Source organism: Chroicocephalus ridibundus, chromosome 1 (genome assembly GCF_963924245.1).
Source record: "Chroicocephalus ridibundus chromosome 1, bChrRid1.1, whole genome shotgun sequence".
Taxonomy (NCBI): domain Eukaryota; kingdom Metazoa; phylum Chordata; class Aves; order Charadriiformes; family Laridae; genus Chroicocephalus; species Chroicocephalus ridibundus.
This window is the reverse complement of record NC_086284.1, coordinates 18,339,247-18,359,565: the sequence shown is the minus strand read 5'-3', so window position 1 is coordinate 18,359,565 and position 20,319 is coordinate 18,339,247. Positions and strand designations below refer to the sequence as shown.

The 20,319-nt window shown below is 38.5% G+C and overlaps 1 protein-coding gene across 3 annotated transcripts in view; it reads right to left on the bottom strand.

The window, feature by feature from the left end:
* Positions 1-2,006: 2,006 nt before the first annotated feature.
* The window catches only part of DYNC2H1 (dynein cytoplasmic 2 heavy chain 1), a 178,041-nt gene continuing 159,728 nt past the window's right edge, over positions 2,007-20,319 (bottom strand). For all 3 annotated transcript variants that reach the window (XM_063330001.1, XM_063330007.1, XM_063330017.1), the window contains exons 86-89: positions 18,558-18,667; positions 18,127-18,208; positions 11,031-11,147; positions 2,007-2,592 (exon numbers count right to left, since the gene is read on the bottom strand). In XM_063330001.1, coding sequence (XP_063186071.1) covers positions 2,434-2,592; positions 11,031-11,147; positions 18,127-18,208; positions 18,558-18,667 — 468 coding nt within the window. In that variant the 3' untranslated portion in view covers positions 2,007-2,433. The remainder of the gene's footprint in view (positions 2,593-11,030; positions 11,148-18,126; positions 18,209-18,557; positions 18,668-20,319) is intronic.

The window sequence follows — 20,319 nt, the reverse complement described above, 5'->3', positions numbered from 1 at the left end:
AGATGATAGATACAAGAGGTAACAAACTTCCACAGCGGAGACAGGCCAGCTCTGAGGGGTTGGGATGCAGACAAGGTATCGGCAAGAAATCAAACCAGCTCCTGACCCTGAAATACAATTAAAGATAGTGTGGTAGGTCTGGGTGAGCCTCTTTTATATTTGGTTTTTTTTTTTTGTGACAGAGTCAATATCTGTATATTAGTAGAAACACTAAAGACTTCCTGACTAAATAAATAAGAAGAGGAGACTTGAAACCAGAGGTTCTAAATAATACACATATTTACACTTGTCAGGATGGAAGGCATCTTCGAAGCTTACAATTAGGTGAGAGAAAAAAAAACAAAAAACACCAAATAAAAGACCAATGCAAAATATGAAAATCTCCATAATGTTCTACTAACCTTTTATTTCGGGGTTTCTACAACCCATTACCAGAGATTTTTATTTCCCGTAACAAGCAAGACTGATTATCAAAACCACCTACTACTTTTCCGGTCTCTACTTTCTGTGCGAGGCAGGTTACAACATGGTGTCTATTTTCCAGACATTTCTGCCCTAACATAGGTAGTTACCTGAGTATCTGTATTTCTCTACCTGTCCACAAAAGAGGAGCTGGGACTAGCAGGTGTCAGTAGATCCCTCAGTTTTGAGAAACGCAAAAGCTAAAATCCAGTTTGCTCTATGGAAACCTGTTGGGTCCAGAAGGGAAGGCTGGAACATCTTTACATGTGCCTAAGGGAACTGAAAGCACAGTTGCCCTCAGTAAAACTTGTTTCCTCTCGCACTGACTTTTTACCAAGAAAGCCTGGTATAACGCAACACTTTCTCTGGACAATTCATGCCCTAAATCCTCACAGAGGTTGTACACGCATTTATACAAGTGCTTTCTGTTCTGCTGGCAACTTTGTCATTTTCTTATAAAATTTTCTTCACAGACAACTATTTTCAAAACTTGTTCCATTTTGTTTCTTCAGTGAATCAGAGCCAAATGTATAAAGGAAGAGGAGACAAGTATCTGAAAAGTATCAAGTAAATCTATTATGCTAAATAGGACTCAATTTTAAAAATGTATGTGAACTTGTATCAAATTATTTTAGGACATCTTTTTATTAGAAGAAGAACTAAAATGGGAAACTTTCCAAATGGAAGACAAAAGGCTAAGTTTAAGGGATGAAAAATGGAGTAGAACAGAGAAAAAGACTTTCTTTAGGAAGCTAACCTGGAGATGTGGCCGATTTTTTTCCTGCTTTCCTTCTCCCTCCCTCAAAGCACCAATGAAAAACATTAAGCAAGTGAAATAGAGTCTTAATTTAAACACTACTTTAAAATAAATATAAAATCTGTCAGAGATATCAGAGCCAAGACATCTATTTTGTTTTCCAAGCAAAGCAAGAACGTGTTTTTACGCCTTTGGCTTTTAAAAATATCTTCATGAGGTGACTCTCTAACTGCAGTTAAAAATTAGACACTTCAATTCTTATGGTGAGACTTCATCGTTCTTCAGCAATGCTGGTTCCTGCTGGATTTTGGGTTTCCTGTTATTTTTGGGATTTTGTCTAATGGCACACCAAAGCTCTGGCAGCATACACAATACATCATGAATCAGTGAAATCAAACCAGTATCCTGCACTGAGAACAAGACTCCGGGGGTCTCTCACGTCACAGACCAAAAGCATTATTATATTCCTCTGTTAATCACTTAACAACCGGGTGAAAAACCTCTTTTGGTTCTCTAAGGAAGTGCTTGTGTGTCTTGGGCATTTATGTGCATATTCTTACTGGAAACTAGTATAGGTTTATAATTCATTTTTTTTCCCAGTAACTTCTAGACGACAACCATGATGGTAGTCTAACTGAATTTGTAACTCCACATGAAGTTTATAAAGCTCCTATTATTTACTGCCAATACAAAGAAATATGATTACAAGTAAAACATCATTAAAGCAGTGAAACATTCATCCCGTTTTTTATATTCAAGTAAAATATTCAATTTCAATTACAACAGGTAAGTTTTATCATTTTATTTTATTAAATAATGGAGGCATAAGAATAAGAGTTCAAAAAGGATAATGAAAAAACTGACCAAAGAAAAAACACTGACTTTGAATTTATATTCAATATTTATGGGCAAAACATAAGAAATATCAGCAAGTCCGAGAAGGAAATACAGCATATTACAAGCTAGAGAAACGGCCCAAATTAACAGTTTGCTGAATAGCGCCATGTTGACTTTTAAAATATTCCACAAAGACACAATGAAGTTCTATACAAGTGGAAATAATTTTATATATCTTAAAAAAATAAACAGGGGAATTTATAAACCATTGCTTTCAAAATGTATAAGCAATGAATCTGAAGCTTTCTTTTAATAAGAAAAAACTGACATGTTTAAATGATTCTTAACTTCTAGAGCAAATTTAATGCAGTTTCATATTACTGATTTTTCAAAAATAAAGCAGCGCCACATTGAATCCACTGGTCTTGGTTTCCTCCACAAGGTACATCAATATTTGTCACCACACGGTCTCTCTCCACGCTCGTGTAGACTGGTAAAGATATGCATTCCTCTGGAGAATACGGACCATATGCATCCTGTCAACAAACGAGCACTTAGTTACCACTTGGACAACAAAACATGAGAAAGGAAGAATCTCCAATGGTACGGTGTGATTTCTGTCAGTGTGAGGTTGATGGTTGGACTCGATGATCTGAAAGGTCCTAAAAGCTGGATCCTAAGACACAGTTTAGACATTGCAGCCTTGGATGGGCAACTTGTGGTCCAGGCTACAGAGACTTCAGAAAATTCGTTAGACTACTCCATAACTAAGCCTCTACTTTTTCTCTCCAGTTTGTTAAACTGAAAACACAAGGAAGTACGTGCTAGGGGTGATCCTATAAACTACATGTCAAAATCGTTCTAACATCACTGAATCCAAATATAAAAATTGTTCTCTGGTACAGAGAATTTAGTCAGACCAGGACTTAAACCAGCCTAAATTTCCTAGTCCTTTCCATTTACTTCTAGCACTTCAAGATATGCAAGCATATGTAAAAAGTTATATTACTAGTAAAAAAAAAAAAGCAGGTTTGATGACTTAGTTAGGTTGATGGTTGGACTAGATGATTTGAAAGGTCCCTTCCAACATAGACGATTCTATGATTCTATTCTATGATTTTTGATTTATTTTTTTTTTAATGACTTTCATACTAATACTGATCACAGCCACAGTTGGGGGTTCTTCAGCACTTCTGGAAAACAGGCCATTTCCATTAAGTGCCTAAATAGGAAATTATCAAGTTAATTTTAAGCATTCAGATTTGAACTGAGTGCTTTGAACTTCTGGCTGAATTAATTTATAATTTTTATTCTCCTATACATGTACTTTCCTACTGCACAGCATTAGCAGTACTACTATTACAAAGCCTACATTTATGTTGTGACCACTACTTAGGGAAGGACCTTGGCTGGAGCCATGGCTTTACCTCTCAGCCTGTATCCTGATGAGCAAGCAATGCTCTACTCTGAGAACTGTAGCAGCTCCTCTCAGCTTTCTGTACTACGAAGCCTGTGCACCTTGGACGCAGTTTCCTCCTGGGGCTTTACACAGGGCATTTGCACATGAGCTGACAGTAGTCCAGTAGCCCAGAAAGCCAACCACATCCTGGGCTGCATCAAAAGAAGTGTGGCCAGCAGGTTAAGGGAGGTGATTCTGCCCCTCTGCTCTGCTCTGCTCTGGTGAGACCCCACCTGGAGTACTGCGTCCAGCTTTGGAGTCCACAGCACAAGAAAGACATGGACCTGTTGGAGCAGGTCCAGACGAGGGCCGTGAAGATGATCAGAGGGCTGGAGCACCTCTGCTATGAGGACAGGTTGAGAGAGTTGGGGTTTTTCAGCCTGGAGAAGAGAAGGCTCCAGGGAGCCCTTATAGCAGCCTTCCAGTACTTAAAGGGGGCTTCTAAGAAAGATGGGAACAAACATTTTAGCAGGGCCTGCTGAGATAGAACAAGGGGTAATGGCTTTAAACTAAAAGAGGGGAGATTTAGACTAGATTGAAGGAAGAAATTGTTTACTGTGAGGATGGTGAGACACTGTCACAGGTTGCCCAGAGAGGTGTTGATGCCCCATCCCTGGAAACATCCAAGGTCAGGTTGGATGGACTCTAAGCAACCTGATCTAGTTGAAGATGTCCCTGCTCCCTGCAGGGGGGTTGGACTAGATGACCTTTAAAGGTCCCTTCCAACCCAAACTATTCGATGATTCTGTGATTGTCCCTGTGCATGACTATTAGAACTCAGCTCAAAGACTCAGTCTAGACCTCCTCCAGCATGTAATTTGGGTTTCAAACTACGATGTATTTATTTAGTGTAAATAATTCAGTTTGATTCAATTGATATGTATTAAGCATTTTTTCCCTCACACTCAGAATTTCCCTTCCTGTCAACAGGAAAAGGTCACAAGATTTTCAAGAATCAACTAACAAAACAGCACACTTGTCAGAAAGGAATTTGAAACAGAAATGAGGGTCTTTTTAATGCAAATCACATCAAATACGAGTTAGTGAAATTCCAATATTAGATAATAACTAAAAACAGGAAAAAGGAAACATGGAAACAATAACTGTTTCAAGCACTTTGCCTTGCATGTCAAGTGTAAGCCATCTCTGAAGAATTTTGTTGCTCCTTTTGAAAATCAACTCCTCGTGTCTTTTGAACATCAGTGTTTAAATCCTTACAGAAGGTCTGTGCACCGTAAGAGTTGCATAGCGTAACTTAATAATCAGAAGCTTGTCAAAAGAACTCATCTATTCTCAGAAGGGTTATTCTTACAGCATTTATCCCTTGGTTAACACTACTGAGAAAGACAAAATGCTGGCCAGCCTGAGAGTAAAATGTTAATCAGAGAATTTAAGTTTTGCCAGAGCTGGGAGGCTAAAAGTTGGCAAGTTTGCCTTCAAGGACCACTTTTTACACTTTTTGGGTCAAAATAGCCATTTTTGCACCTTTCTCAACCCCACTGATGCTTTAAGGAATCGCATTATTTGAGGGTTAAAACCATTCTGTGGAAGTCTTTTTGAACCACAGATCCTCATGTCCTTGTCTTACACAGTCCAAAAATTCTCTTTGTCTAGACTGCCTCGCACACGGTTCCATTCCCCCTAGCGACACCCTTCACAGCTTGGGATCTAACAATGAATTAAAACTGGAAAGAACCTTCACAGTTTAATGAGAATAAGCATCATGTTAGTAGCTCAAAATACTCCATTTTGAGCATTGCAGCATTTTGAGGGCGTTCTCTGAGAGAAATCCCGTAGGCTACTTTTTTTTTTTCCCCCAGAGCATTCACTTTATTTTATTTTGGATGAAAATGACCTCAAAGCACTGCATTATAAATAAACAGATTTTTGCTCGCTAGATTTCATAAAAGATATTTATGGGCGAAAGAAAACAAATTCAAAACCTAAGAATCCTAAGATAATATGTTCTACTTCATGCTCTCTTCTCCTAAGAAGAGGGTAATGAGATAAGGAGAAGTGCATAATGTCCCAATTCTGCCTTGGTTTCTGAGCACAGTGTTTGATTGTGGTCAATTTTTACAGTGAAGCCCATAGCAAAACTTAAGGGCAGAGCAATTCTGAAATGTTCTCCTTAGAGATACTTCATATTTAAAATCCAGGCAGTTAAGTTTTGGCCTGTGCTTTAAAATAATTATATTTTTTTCCAACACAAAGGCTTCAGTTGCTATCCATTTCAATTATGAAGTACATTGGAAGAAGTTTAATTCACTGATTATTGAACTACCTCACTTCTCTGTTTCATAGATAAAGCTCTCTGCTGATGTCACATAGAACTTCTGGATCTTACTCTGAAGCTTAAAGAAACTAGACTGTTATTCAGAAAAGCACTTAAAAAACTGTTTTCTCTCTAACACAAGATGATTGTTTTTCAGAACAAAGAGAGTGTGCATAAGATAAAGATTTGGTGTTACCATGTAAACCCATGTATATTACCACCACTGAGTCTATATATTAGGATGTCTGGCAATTCTGGATTCATCCCATGCACCTTTCAAGTGCATTTCAAGTATTCAAGTACATTACAAACCTGTTTATTTTTCTGAACAAAACAAACCTAGTAAATCAGTAAAGAACTGAAAAAATCTTTCCCTGGTCAACTTTGTAATAGGTTTTGTAGTGTTTTGTTGTCTGTTTTTTTTTTGTTTGTTTGTTTTTTAATTTTCATTCTTTTCTTTGCCTTCAAAGCTAGGAGCAGTAGGGCAGTTGGTGGCTAGCATTTACTTGTGCGTTCAAAGTCTAAATCTTGACCATTATACTTCTAATGCTGTACTATAATAAAATGCTATACTTCCAGTTCTGGAAATAACAATGAGGAAAAAAACCCAAACAGTTGGGATGCAGTAGTGTGTTAGCAATGGAGCTTCTCGCACAACATCTATTGCCATATACCACAAATTTCATCATTGCCATTTTTTATGATAATTATAAACTCAATTCTAACTGAAATTTCAACTACTTGGGTCCAGTGTACTTTTTTCTTTAATATTGTTCTAACCAAACCTAGCCTTCTCAAGAGAGAACTCTGCAGAGTTCTCTAGTTAATAAATTCATTTGCTTGATGAGTTAATGTCTACAGCACAGAATAAAAGGTGACATTATATTCCATTTTTTATATACTGCTAATTGATTTATTTTGACAAAGAAGTGGACAGAGATTTATCCCAGTTACCTTATGATGGGATGGACTTCCTGAGATGCCTGTCTTTTACTGAGACCAAGGAAGGAGCTAAGTCATACCAGGCCATCAACTTTTAGACAGCTAAATTTAGATGTCATGAATTCTACAATACTTTTAGTTATAAGACAGGAAGTATATGAATTTCTAATTCTTACACATCCTTGCATAAGTTCTATGTAACTTTTTTCTTTATTTATCAGAGATTGCTATTATAATTGGAGAGCAAAAGCAGTAACAATTTTTACTGTTTGGATTACTTCACTTTCATCTTATTTCTGCAAGCATTGTCATTTTTTTAAATTAGTGTAAGTAGGGGAAAGGCTTTCTTTCCTTACAGACTACATCATGTTCTTTATCTTTTTATTGCTGTTACATTTTAATTTAATGTTTAAAACCCGAAGAGAAGATATGAGGGGGGCGGAGGGGCCAATATGCCGTCCAGACCCACTTCACAGGGAAGTGTGCTGCCTCCCTGGGGCACGGGCCAGGGATGTGTTGGACAAACTTCCAGCCCTAGTAAACTCCTCTGACTACTACCCCCTCTTAGTATTTCAGGTGGGTAGTGATGAAGTGGGTAGGAGGAGCCCAAAATCGATTAAAAGAGATTTTAGAGCCTTGGGGCGACGGCTTAAGGGATCAGGAACACAAGTTGTATTCTCCTCTATCCCTTCAGTGGCAATCACGAATGAGGAAATTAACAGGAAGAGGCAACAGGTCAACTCGTGGCTCCGGGACTTGGTGTTATCGGCAGGGCTTCGGGTTTTTTGATCACAGGCTGCTATATGAGTCATCTGACCTGCTGGTGGCAGATGGGACGCACCTGTCCCAGAAGGGGAAAAGAATTTTGGGGCAGGAGTTGGCAGGGCTCATTGACAGGGCTTTAAACTAGATATGAGGGGGGAAGGGGAGATAACTGTGCCTGTCAGGAATAAACCCAAGGGAGGCATGCCAGGGCTTGAAGGATGGTGGGCTAGCAATGACTCTCACTCTGACATTTCATTTGAAAGAAGGGACAGATGCTTAGAAATCATGGTAGCACCTGGGAGGGGTCTGGTGGGAAATGGGGCCCACACTCACAAAAAGGTGCTGGGGTCATTAGCTCATCGGAAGTGCATCTATACCAATGCACGCAGTATGCGCAACAAACAGGGGAGCTTGAAGCCATGATGCACTGGGAAAACTACGACATAGTGGCTATCACAGAAACGTGGTGGGATGCCTCACACGTCTGGAGTGCCACAATTGATGGCTACAAGCTCTTCAGGAGGGACAGACAGGAAAGGAGAGGCGGTGGAGTGGCCCTGTGTGTTAGAGAATGCTATGAGAGCTCGGAAATCAAGCATAGTGATGATGGGGTGGAGAGTGTTTGGATTAGGTTAAGGGCCAATAAAGCTGATATCGCTGTGGGAGTCTGCTACAGACCTCCCAACCAAAGCAGTGAGGCGGTTGAAGCTTTCTATAAGCAGCTGGGGGAAATCTCGCGATCACTTGCCGTTGTTTTTGTGGGGGACTTTAACCTCCCGGATATCTGCTGGGAATACAACACAGCAGAGAGGGAACAAGCCAGGAGGTTACTGCAATCTGTGGAGGATAACTTCCTCACACAGCTGGTAAGTGAGCCGATGAGGGAAGGTGCCCTCCTGGACCTGCTTCTTGTGAACATGGAAGAACTTGTGGGGGAAGTAAAGGTTAGTGGCCATCTAGGGCACAGTGATCATGAGATGATCAAATTTCTGATTCTTGGGGAAACAAGGAGAGGGGTTAGTAAAACTGCCACCTTAGACTTCTGGAGGGCAAATTTTGACCTGTTCAGAAGACTGCTGGACAAAGTCCCTTGGGAGGCTGCCCTGAAGGATATAGGAGCCCAGGAAGGCTGGACATACTTCAAGAGAGAAGTCTTAAAGGCACAGGAGGAGGCTGTGTGCCGAAAAACAAGTAGGTGGGGAATGAGACCGGCCTGGATAAATAGGGACCTTTGGCTGGACCTCAAGAACAAAAGGAGAGTCTATGACCTCTGGAAGAGGGGGCAGGTCTCTCATGAAGACTATAAGGGTATAGCAAAGCTAAGCAGGGAGAAAATTAGGAGAGCCAAAGCGCAGCTAGAGCTCAACCTAGCTACAGCTGTTAAGGATAACAGAAAATGTTTCTATAAATTCATTAACAACAAAAGGAGGATTAGGGAAAATCTCCCTCCCTTATTGGATGCAGAGGGAAACATAGTCACAAAGGATGAGGAAAAGGCTGAGGTGCTCAATGCCTACTTTGCCTCAGTCTTTAGCAGTGGAACTATCTGTTCCCTGGGCACCCAGCCTTGTGAGCTAGGAGACAGGGAGGGGAAGCTGAATGAGGTCATCACAATGAAAGAGGAAGTGATCTACGACCTGCTACGCTGCTTGGATGCACACAAGTCTATGGGACCGGATGGGTTACATCCAAGAGTGCTGAAAGAGCTGGCAGACGTGCTCGCCAAGCCAGTCTCCATGATCTACCTGAAGTCATGGCTAACTGGGGAGGTCCCAATGGACTGGAGGGTAGCAAATGTAGCGCCCATCTACAAAAAAGGCAGAAAGGAGGATCCGGGAAACTATAGGCCTGTCAGTCTGACCTCGGTAGCAGGGAAGGTCATGGAGCAGATCATCTTGAGTGCCATTACAACTCATATAATGGACAAGCAGGGGATCAGGCCTAGTCAGCATGGGTTTAGGAAAGGCAGGTCCTGCCTGACGAACCTGATCTCCTTCTATGACAAGATGACCCGATTATTGGATGAGGGAAAGGCTGTGGACATTGCCTACCTAGACTTTTGAAAAGCATTTGACACTGTCCCCCATAGAATTCTCATGGAAAAACTGGCGGCTCATGGCCTGGATGAGCATACGATCTGCTGGATCAAGCACTGGCTGGATGGGCAGTCCCAAAGAGTGGTGGTCAAAGGAGTTAAATCCAGCTGGTGGCCGGTCACAAGTGGTGTCCCTCAGGGCTCGGTGTTGGGACCATTTCTGTTTAACATCTTTATTGATGACCTTGATAAGGACATAGAGTGTATCATCAGCAAGTTTGCAGATGACACAAAGCTAAGCGGGAGTGTTGATCTACATGAGGATAGGGAGGCTCTACAGAGAGACTTGGATAGATTGGACCGATGGGCCAATGCTAACGGTATAAGCTTCAACAAGGCCAAGTGCCGGGTCCTGCACTTGGGCCACAACAGCCCCATGCATCGCTACAGGCTTGGGGAAGCGTGGCTGGAGAGCTGCTTGGCAGAAAAGGACCTGGGGGTTCTCATTGACAAGCGGCTGAACATGAGCCAGCAGTGTGCCCAGGTGGCCAAGAGGGCCAATGGCATCCTGGCTTGTATTAGCAATAGTGTGACCAGCAGAAGGAGGGAGGTGACTGTCCCCCTGTACTCAGCACTGGTGAGGCCACACCTTGAGTATTGTGTCCAGTTCCGGGCACCTCAATATGAGAGAGATATCGAGGTGCTGGGGCGAGTGCAGAGGAGGGCAACGGAGGTGGTGAAGGGCCTGGAGAATAAGTCTTATGAGGAGCGATTGAAGGAGCTGGGACTGTTTAGTTTGAGGAAGAGGAGGCTGAGGGGAGACCTCATCACTCTCTACAACTGCTTGAAAGGAAGTTGGAGAGAGGTTGGTGCTGGTCGCTTCTCACAGGTAATTAGTGACAGAACAAGAGGGAATGGGTTCAAGCTGAAACAGGGTAGGTTTAGGCTGGACATTAGGAAAAAATTCTTCACAGAAAGAGTGGTCAGACACTGGAATAGGCTGCCCAGGGAGGTGGTGGAGTCACCATCCCTGGATGTGTTTAAGACTCGTTTAGATGTGGTGTTAAGGGATATGGTGTAAGGAAGAACTTTGTAGAGTGGAGTTGATGGTTGGACTCGATGATCCCAAGGGTCTTTTCCAACCTAAATGATTCTATGATTCTATGATTCTATATGCTAGGAATGAACTACGAAACTCATGTATACAGTTACTAAATACACTTTTTAAAATATGTTGTTTTTTAAAATACAAGGAAAAAAGGTATAGCTGAAATAAAGCCCTTGTCTTAATCTAAACAATAGAACCTAAAAAGTATTAACAAAATTATACATGTTCTTGTTTTATATAAAAGAAGTAACGGCTTTTCCTATTAAAGACAGGGATTTTCATCTTGAAATGAGGGGGAAAACAGGTCAGCAACATCCTACTGAAAAGCCACTACACAGAAAAAAGCAAATTATGGGTCTTGAAAGTTTAGGGATTTTAATAATTTAGTACCTGTGGAATCCAGGCCATGTAACAAGGGAGAACAGATGACACACTGGGAGAATCATGCAGATTTTCTGAAAGTCGATTTCCATCAAAACTGCAACCTTCCAGTTGTAAGCCACTGATCTGCCGTGGAAATATAAAATATTCAAACATATATTACAGACTTGAAATGTCAGTAATGATTACACTGTGCTTTAATAAAAGATGATCCTTTTTACTGTGACCAAATTTTTAAATAACAGGAAACTAATTATTGTAGCGTTCTGTGTGAGAATAGGAAACGTGATTTAAAAGCAAGATCTGGACCACGCTTCGGTGTGAACTTCCTCTGCTTTGGATTCTTGTTCTTTGAAACGCTAGAGAAAAATACCTGTGAATGTCATCATTTATGAAACTGCAGTTGCCTGGCATTAGATTAATGGAAATATCATAGCAATGGCCAAGTACACAACCATTAGAATGTCAAGAAGAAGAGAAGAACAATCACTGAAATAAGCACGGCTTCCTGCTTGGAAAGCTGAGCACAGTTTTCAAAGAATGGAATGCCCGATTACACAGCGTCTGCAGAGGCAAATAAAATATAGTGAAATAATACCAGATAAAATTTTATTTAACATAACTCAAGATTTCTTAGAGAAACTATTGTTTGGAAAAATTAAATAAGAATCTCATATGCTTCTATAAGTAACTATGCAATGCTTTTTATGTAACATGTTTTAAGTGCTTTCTTTTAATTAGTAAGTACTTTCAGCCTCTGAACTAAACATTCTCTTTCTTTCTTCGATGAAGTCCTGCATTAATTAACGACAATGATATCTATTCTGGTCTCAGTGAAATGAATTTTTTTTTTCAGACTTTCCATTTGGAACTGCAAAACCTTTTTTTCTCCTTCAAACTCTTGTTGAATCTTAAGGTCTTTTCTTTGTTATGAAAAGTGTGACACTCCTCTCCTTTCTCCTGCCAAGTTTCTTGTGATCTTTCCTTTGAATCTTCCATACGATTTTCAGGTCTGTTGCTTTTAAGGTGCAGTGTTAACATTTGATATTTTGTACCATTTCTTTTCAAACTCAGAATCTCTCCACACAGAGATATTTTGGAAAAAGCTGGCTTTAGCTAGTAAAAGAGGAATTTGAGTTTCAGTAGTCTTTAATGATAGCCTATAAACATTCCAGTGACAGTTCTTCTGTCTTGCAAGAAGAAAGAATATGAAGAAAAATATCGTAAAAGGCACAAAAGGAACGAAGTCTGACTAATGATTATACTGAGGCTTTCCCAGAGACTCCTTCCTACTGCTCTCTGTTAACGTTTATACTTAAGGCCTCTCTTCATCGTATGCACAGGTCCTAGATTACACTTGATCTCACTACACTTCTGACTGAATGCTTTCGAAGCTCTTATTTATCCCTATCACACAAATACTCGAAAGATTCATCTCATATGTCCTTCTTTTTGCCCTTCCTGCATTCTGCAGGGAATTTTGTTATGGAACTTCATCTGATAAATATGTGGCTTCAGCAAAGTTATTGAGGGGAGACTGGTCTGATGAAGAGGTTTTAAAATTTATTGTTAGGGTGTTCAAAGGTCTGTCCATCCTGAACATCTCTAAAAGAAGTTTCTGTAGAAGTGGGTCATCTATTGAAAAATCTCTTTCTACTGCACACACATTTCTTCTTTTGATATTGGCAGTTCCTTTGACATTGTAGTTATGTAAAATAAAATCATTTGATCTCCTGGAAAACTTGAAGCAATCACAGGAACTCCTTTGAAGGTGAAGACCAAATTTTTGACTTTGATTCAATATTAAAAGACATTGGAAAAAAAAACAAACCAAGAAACCACCCTTGGAACAATGTACTTTCCCATACTGTCTGGCTGAGCATACCCCATAGCCATGTTCTCATTTCTAGGATAAACGATGTACAGAAATTACAACTACTACGAAGGACATGGATTTCACAGTATCTGTAATTAGCACACATAGTATTTTTGCAACTCAGGTCAGAGTAATGGCCGGAGTTGACCATAATTTTGAAAATTTTAATTCTTACAAAGTATCTGGCATTTTGCAACTATTGGTACTAGTTTAGTTTCAAAAAAGCTACTGTTACTCATTACAGATTATGGTTCTTTAAAACACATTTGGAGAAATTATGCTGATACCATGGTCCAAAGCATCTCTTTTTCCAAAATTTCAAATTCTCTGCAATTAATTTTTCCAAACTATTTAATGCCATAATTTCCCATGAAATGATACAAACTACAGCAGAATTCAGGAAGTCATATTTTCACTGCATTACCTCCACAGGTCTCCATCATTAATTTCTTGATATTTCAGGATGGAGGTATACTGTTAAAAAAGACCTCTCAGGACGCCTTATAATAGTGTTTCTGTCAATTGCTAAGAGCATAGTTTTGATATTAATGTTGATATTATGTATTTGAATATTGTAATATTGAAATAAATTTTTGTTTTTCACTACTTATATTAAGCTCTATGTAAACTCATAGAGCTTACTACCCAAAAAGTCTCTTACCATGTTTCTTCGTTTCTTTCATTCTTTTCTATAATACCAGAAAATGGAATGCCACACAGAATGACCGCCTGCCTTTGTACAACAGCACAATCAATGCACAAAGCAAACAGCAGAGATGTATTTGCATATCAATATGTGATTATATTGCAATAGCCATACATTTTCAGTACCTTTTGTTAAAGCAATCCTAAGTGATATTAAAGAAGGTGTAATTTTCTACAGGTTGATTCCAAATCAAATATTCATCTCATCCTACTAGGAGAGATCTACTCCACATCATACATCTAAACAGTCACCTGAATTAACACTGATAATTTAACATCAGATTTGATAATCCACAAAGATTCACGTGTATTCTTGGCCTGATTAAGTATTCCTCTGCCTACTTTATAGTTTCACCAGCAGTTCACACTTCTGACTTTCAGACAATCATAGGGTATATTATTTGAAATTTTTGGCACACAAAGATCATTCCAAATGTCTACAATTGCTGAAGCACGATGCCATTTTTTAGAAGTACAGGAACACTGAAGAAGTATTTTCATCATGCAGACCATAGTGAGATTTCCATCTTTTCCTTATCAGAATGAACTCTAAGCCATCAAAAACTTAAAATAAAGGCAAGAAGAAAAATCTCAATGAGTATTTCTTCAAAACATTCATTAACTGACAGTGTGACTAAGAAAGTTATAGAAAGTATTTGTGAATCTTTGGTTTAAATTCAATGTTCATCTGCATTCCTAATTGTTCCAATCCTTAAAAAAAGATATTCTATTAGAATAATTAAATACCCATTGATTCAGGGACTTGAGCACAACTCTCCCATATCCCAAGGCAGAGTCCCCCAAACATCTGAGTACAGAATCAAGTCTGAGTGGAAACAGTCACACAAAGTAAAACAGCACTATTAGCATAGATTGAGACTGATAAACCCCAGAATAGCCTACACCATGATCTGGTTCTTGTAGGGGATGTGAGAGATCCAATTCTAAACCTGCGGTCTGAATCGTGTGAAGAAGGAACATGCATTATCAAAAAATCAAATTTTCTGAGTAAAAGAAATCATATTTACCAATTCTACCAATTATTTTATCACAGCATTCCTCATTGTTTGATGATCTATCTTGCATAAGAAGAGAGTGGCTTAGCAAAGACAAATGAACGCAGGTTCATGACATTTCAATAATAGAGTCTGAAACCCTGGCAGTCGCCAAGGGGGAGGAAAACAGCAGGACTGGGTATATCTGAGTTTATCTTATTGACGCAGAGTTATATGTTCAGACACGTTCTAAACCGAAACACAAAAAATCATCATGAAAATTTATAAAGAGAACAAAAAAAAGGGTATTTGTGCAGACACAAAAGTATGTCTATGCATGTGTACTATTAACTATATACATTCATAGATGCATACACGATAGGATGTCAAAAAATATTTTAAATTTATTTCAGTTATCTTATCCTGTGCACAACTGAAATGGAAACAGACCTCATTTTGCTTATGAATTGAATTTTTAAGTGTTAAAAATTTCTTAGTAGCCTTATCTGCAGACAGAAGGATACCCAATGAGGAAGTGAGATACACAATGTCAAACTTATAGAGGCCCAGTTCACTGAGGATCGTATGTATTTAACTAGATCATGCATTTAACTAACTTAAGCCAGCAAAAGCAGATGTGCTATTTTTTTTGCTATCACTTTCCGCCTTGCCTTCACAACATTCTGTTGTGATTATGACATGTTTTATTCTATTTCACTCCTACGTAAGATTTTCCATTGGTGTATTATACTATCTATAAAAGAGATCTTCTTATCAGCACTGGTGCTTCTATACAACCATGATAATAATGTTTAATAAAGTAGATAAATTGTGTTCTTAATAACAGCATTGTATAAACTTAACATATTTTTTGTATAAAGTCTGGAAAATCTTTAAATAATTCTTTCCTGAACCCCATGTCTCCATGATACCTGTTGATTTAAACTTCCAAAATGTGACAGGTTTTTTTAAAAAAACTTCTAAATTCAGGCAATTGACCAAAATTACTATGGTAGGACCATAACAATTATAGGTTTTCTCCTGTCAGTGGAGAAAAACGGGTGTCTCCTGAAATTTACTTAGCTCATTTAAGATCTGAATTGATGCACGTCTGTCTTCATTGATAAAATAAGGCTGGTAAGCTCCAATTTCCAATTTAGACATCTAAAGTCAGGTGGGGTAAAATAGGGTCCCAGCTACCTCACCACTGCATGTGTTTAAGGATTTATCTATGCTGATCATGGATTTTTTCTGGAGTCCCAACTTTCCAAAACAGAGCTCCCCATTCTATAAGGTTAGCCTGAATTCTTGAAACTGCAGATACGACATTAACTTTACCAATATTAAAATTCAAATTGCTCATGTGAACCAAGCTTAACATGCAATCCAGAGGATCCTTATCAAACAAGACATATTTTAGAGGATGATTTTTCTGAATCACTGACATTTTTATGCCTTAGTTACAGTCCACATGGTATTTAGCTTTAGTAACGTGAAAGTTGCTCCCCAGTTTTCCATGAACACAAGGAAGGACTCATGGAAAGGAATCAAAATATTCAGCATGGCAAAGGGTTCCAAAGTCTTTCTGTACATCAAAGATTCAAAGAAGCAGTGAAGATACTGGTGAATACTTCCTGGTACAGATTCACTAAATATTGCTCTTATTGAGTAAAGGATAATATTCAAATCAAGTGAGTAAACTTGACAGGATTCTTAGCTTTTGCTAAAAATAACCACTCACCTAACTGCTTCTACTATTTCTGTGGCAGAGAATTTGCTCTTAAACAAAATTATCTTTTAATTTTTGAGTGCCCTTGGAACATAAGACTCCTTCTTGTAAAGCAGTAGAGAACATGTGTTAACCTTTTTGCCTACATATAACAGTGACTGCCAAGAGTGTATCCTAAGTAATATTACCAGAAATCTACCACATAAATTTGCATATAACAAAGAATTACAAGCTTCAATACACCTAACTGGAGTTAGTTTCCAAGCAGCTATTTCATCCTAGCAACTGTAAAATATTGTAATATTTTTTAGCATCTGAAAATACTTAGATAATATTATTCATACATGGAGCTCGGGTATTTGACATTGACTTCTGACATTTTTCAAAGATGGTAGGATGGTTTTGAAGAAGTCAAAGCTTCTAGGATCTGTAGCTGGTAGCTACCCTACTAGAATCAGTGGTCTGAGATGTGATACTCAGTTTTCGCTCATTGCTATGGACTTAGAAGTCTGGGCTGAATTTGGAACCTCAGAACTCGTAATCTGTAGGCTCCCAGGTTTATCATATCCCAGGTTTATCCCAGGGAGACAAATTGCCCTAAAAGTCCCTTGGTTTATTTATCTCCAGGTTCTAGACTCCCATCTACTTCTCATTAAATGAGGTAGTCAATCATTACTCTTATTTAAATATTAAAATTGAGTAATTTTCTAAATTATATTCTCCAACGGGAATTAATTCAACAAAGTGCTAAAGCCTGTATTGTATAAAGGTCAGATTGGATAATTACAGTTATCTTTTCTGGCCTTACAATGTATTAATAATTTAGGAATATGAATTCTCACACATTCTGAATTAATAATTTTAGATAGTGTCAGCAGCCGACCCAGAACCCTACTATCTCCCACAGCCTTGTGTCTGCCTGCATTATCTGACTATAGAAGGTGCCCTTCCACTTGCTTTCTCCTCTCCTAGCCTAGCAATCTCTCCGCTTCAGCTGCACATCAGTACGCAGTCGCGTGGCGAGTGCCCTGCATTGTCTGTGTTCCTGTCGGAATGCAGCCGGAGGTGCCGCGCTCCGGGCCGAGCACAGCACTTTGGGCTGTGCAGCATTACCCTGGCACCAACATACCTGTTGGAAGATGTAGCACACAGAACTTATTTTGTGAATTCCCTACAAAATTACGTATAAAACAGGTGTAGAAAGATCTGAGTTCAGCCAAAGTGGCAGTGACACCCGAAATATTAATAAGCTAAACTAAACCATTTGAGGATTCATCTCTAGTTTGCTGCCTAAGCTCCTGTTAGGGCTGCTGGCTGGAGCCCTAAGTGTCCATTAAAAAAATGTTTGCTCTTTATCATATCAAAAGCTAGTCATATTATAGTTCAGTTTGGTTGTTTACTTCCTTAGATGTCTGCTTTCAGTGATTCAACAAATTCTAACACATAGCCTTCGATTTATAGTTTTATGTTTCCTCTTTCTTCATGCCACAAGTCTTTTAAATACTTTCTGGGCAATATTTAGGTATCAACTAATGGAATAGCAGCTTCAACTTGTATGGGTGGATGAAGAGAATAAAGCAAGAATAATTTTAAATTTTTAATAAGCACTGTGACTAGGGAGGGGTTCTTGCTCCCACTACTGCAGAATTTTGGTAGCTGTATACCATCAACCAGCCTTTGTATGTCAGGTACACCAATGTATTTACAGTTCAGTTTTCCAGAAAGTTTATGGATGGATGACTTGGATTATGCTACTAAAACATCCTAGTAAAATTCTAGTAAAACATCCTAATAAAATACCTTAACTTGGAGTTTGCCTTCCTGTATTCGCCCTTTCCATGACGCTGTAAATTTAAGGCTGTCCACGGAACAGTTCATTACTCTGCAAGGGAAATATATATACAGTAAATCTTAGAGACAAATAACAACAGGAAATTAAAAACAAACCCCAAACTGATTTATTTTTAATGTGTACCATATCGTACTAAGTCTCTGAAGAAAAATACATTTTTAATTTCACTTAAAATAAAAAAAAAATAATAAAAAATCAACATTTAAACAATTAGTTCATAGTTACTTTACTTCAGTGCAAGCAATAAAAGTGAGATGACTCATGACAGCAGTTGACATAATTTGTTGGGTCTGTGGCCAGAAAATGAAGTAACCAACTTCACACAGAGGGAACAATGAAACACACACACACATGAATAGGGAGATTTTTTTTCCCTCACCTTGCAGTCTCCTGGCGTAAGGCATTGAGAAATGTGTCTGGATGAAATAGCTCTGAAAGGTCAAGGGTGTCTGACAGTAGTTTCTGTTTCTCTGCCTTTTCTACCCAATTCTAAAAGGGAAAAAAAAAAGGAAAACAAAGAATCCTGAAGTTATTGCCTGATTTTTCAACATTTTAAGTTTATGTGGGTTTGGGAATTATTACGAATAATGAAAAATGTTCGTGCAAATATACTGTAACCTCAAAGATTAATATTAATTTCAATTATTTTAAACTGGTAAACAGAAAATTAACACCATTTGAAAGTATATAGAAAACCAGCAGTTTATGTGCAATGGGACTCATCCGTTCTAAATAAACTTCTGTTCCATTTTGTTCCATTCTTTGCACAGTGCAGCTCACTTTGTACAAAGAAATTTTTATCAAATTACTAACATTCCATTGAAACCCTATTTCACCTTTACTAACAGGACAGTTTATGTATGTTTTGCATCAAAATGGCTGTCATTACTGTCTTTGCTTTACTGAGTTCAGGCAAATAACTGCATTCCTTTCAAGTATGCTTTAAGATCATTCTTTTGTCTAGACTGCATATTAAATTCAATAAGCACCTGATTTGCCATCAGCAGCAAGAGTTTTTATAAGTACTTACTAACAATTTTTAAAAAAATATCTCTTAGTATTAGGTTGACACTGCCATTTTTAGTGTGTGGAGTTTCAAAAGATATGAAATTTCAGATGTTTCAGGCATATTAATCTGAGACATGAATTTACAGAATTTCTGGTAAGATCAAAACCGGCCTTGGTTATATTTGGTAATATATGAAACTAATAGAGGTGGGGGGAATAACCGGCCTCAATTATCCTTACAGAACACATGCCCCAACCTACTTCTTTCACCCTGTCTTACATGCAGCTATGAAGCCTGTTAATCGGAGCAGCAAGCTTGGAATTTCCCATCAACACAATGCAGTATGTGCCAACGTGAGAAAAGAGACACACATTGCACCTTGCACTCTTGATAAACCATGAGTCTTAAGTAAAGAAATCTGACTTTGACCTTCAAAACACTAACAATCTCAGACTAAAGAATTCGCTATCTTCACACGAGTCATTTAGGTACTGAGTGGTTATGCAGCAGCGCACACTCAAAATCCTATGTTTTGAAACTTTTATACTGTACATCTTTGGCACAATTTCTTTACACGGTATAGTCACAGTCCTGACTATGGTACTGTTGTATAAACGTTAAGTTACTGTATAACCTACTCTATAAGTAGCTGTGCAGAAGCCATATGCTTCTACACTGAAAAAGAAATGTTTAACACTGAGCCAAAAGATAATGAGAGACTAAGATTCCACATGCTGTCACTAAACAGAGAAAGACAAACCACGCTCCTTTCTGAATACCAGCTACAAGATTATGAAATTACTCTAGTCGCTGAATAAAAAACCTTGGAAGCTACACTCTCATTACACAATGCACCTGCCAGGCATCCATATCTTGTTTTAAAAGTTCTTTACTGTATTCTTTGAACTGCTGACAGACGAATAATTCCACAGAAGCATCTTGGAAGTGACAAAATCATCCAAAATACAAGTACATATCACTCAGTGAATTTTATGTTATTTTGTCAGTGTGTCAGACACATCTTTGTAATGTTTCCACCACATTCGAACGTTTAATTGGTGATCTTCTTATCTGTCACATCACCAGTTATGAGCTCTCAACCCAAACGATTATTAATCAGTTAGGAGATTTT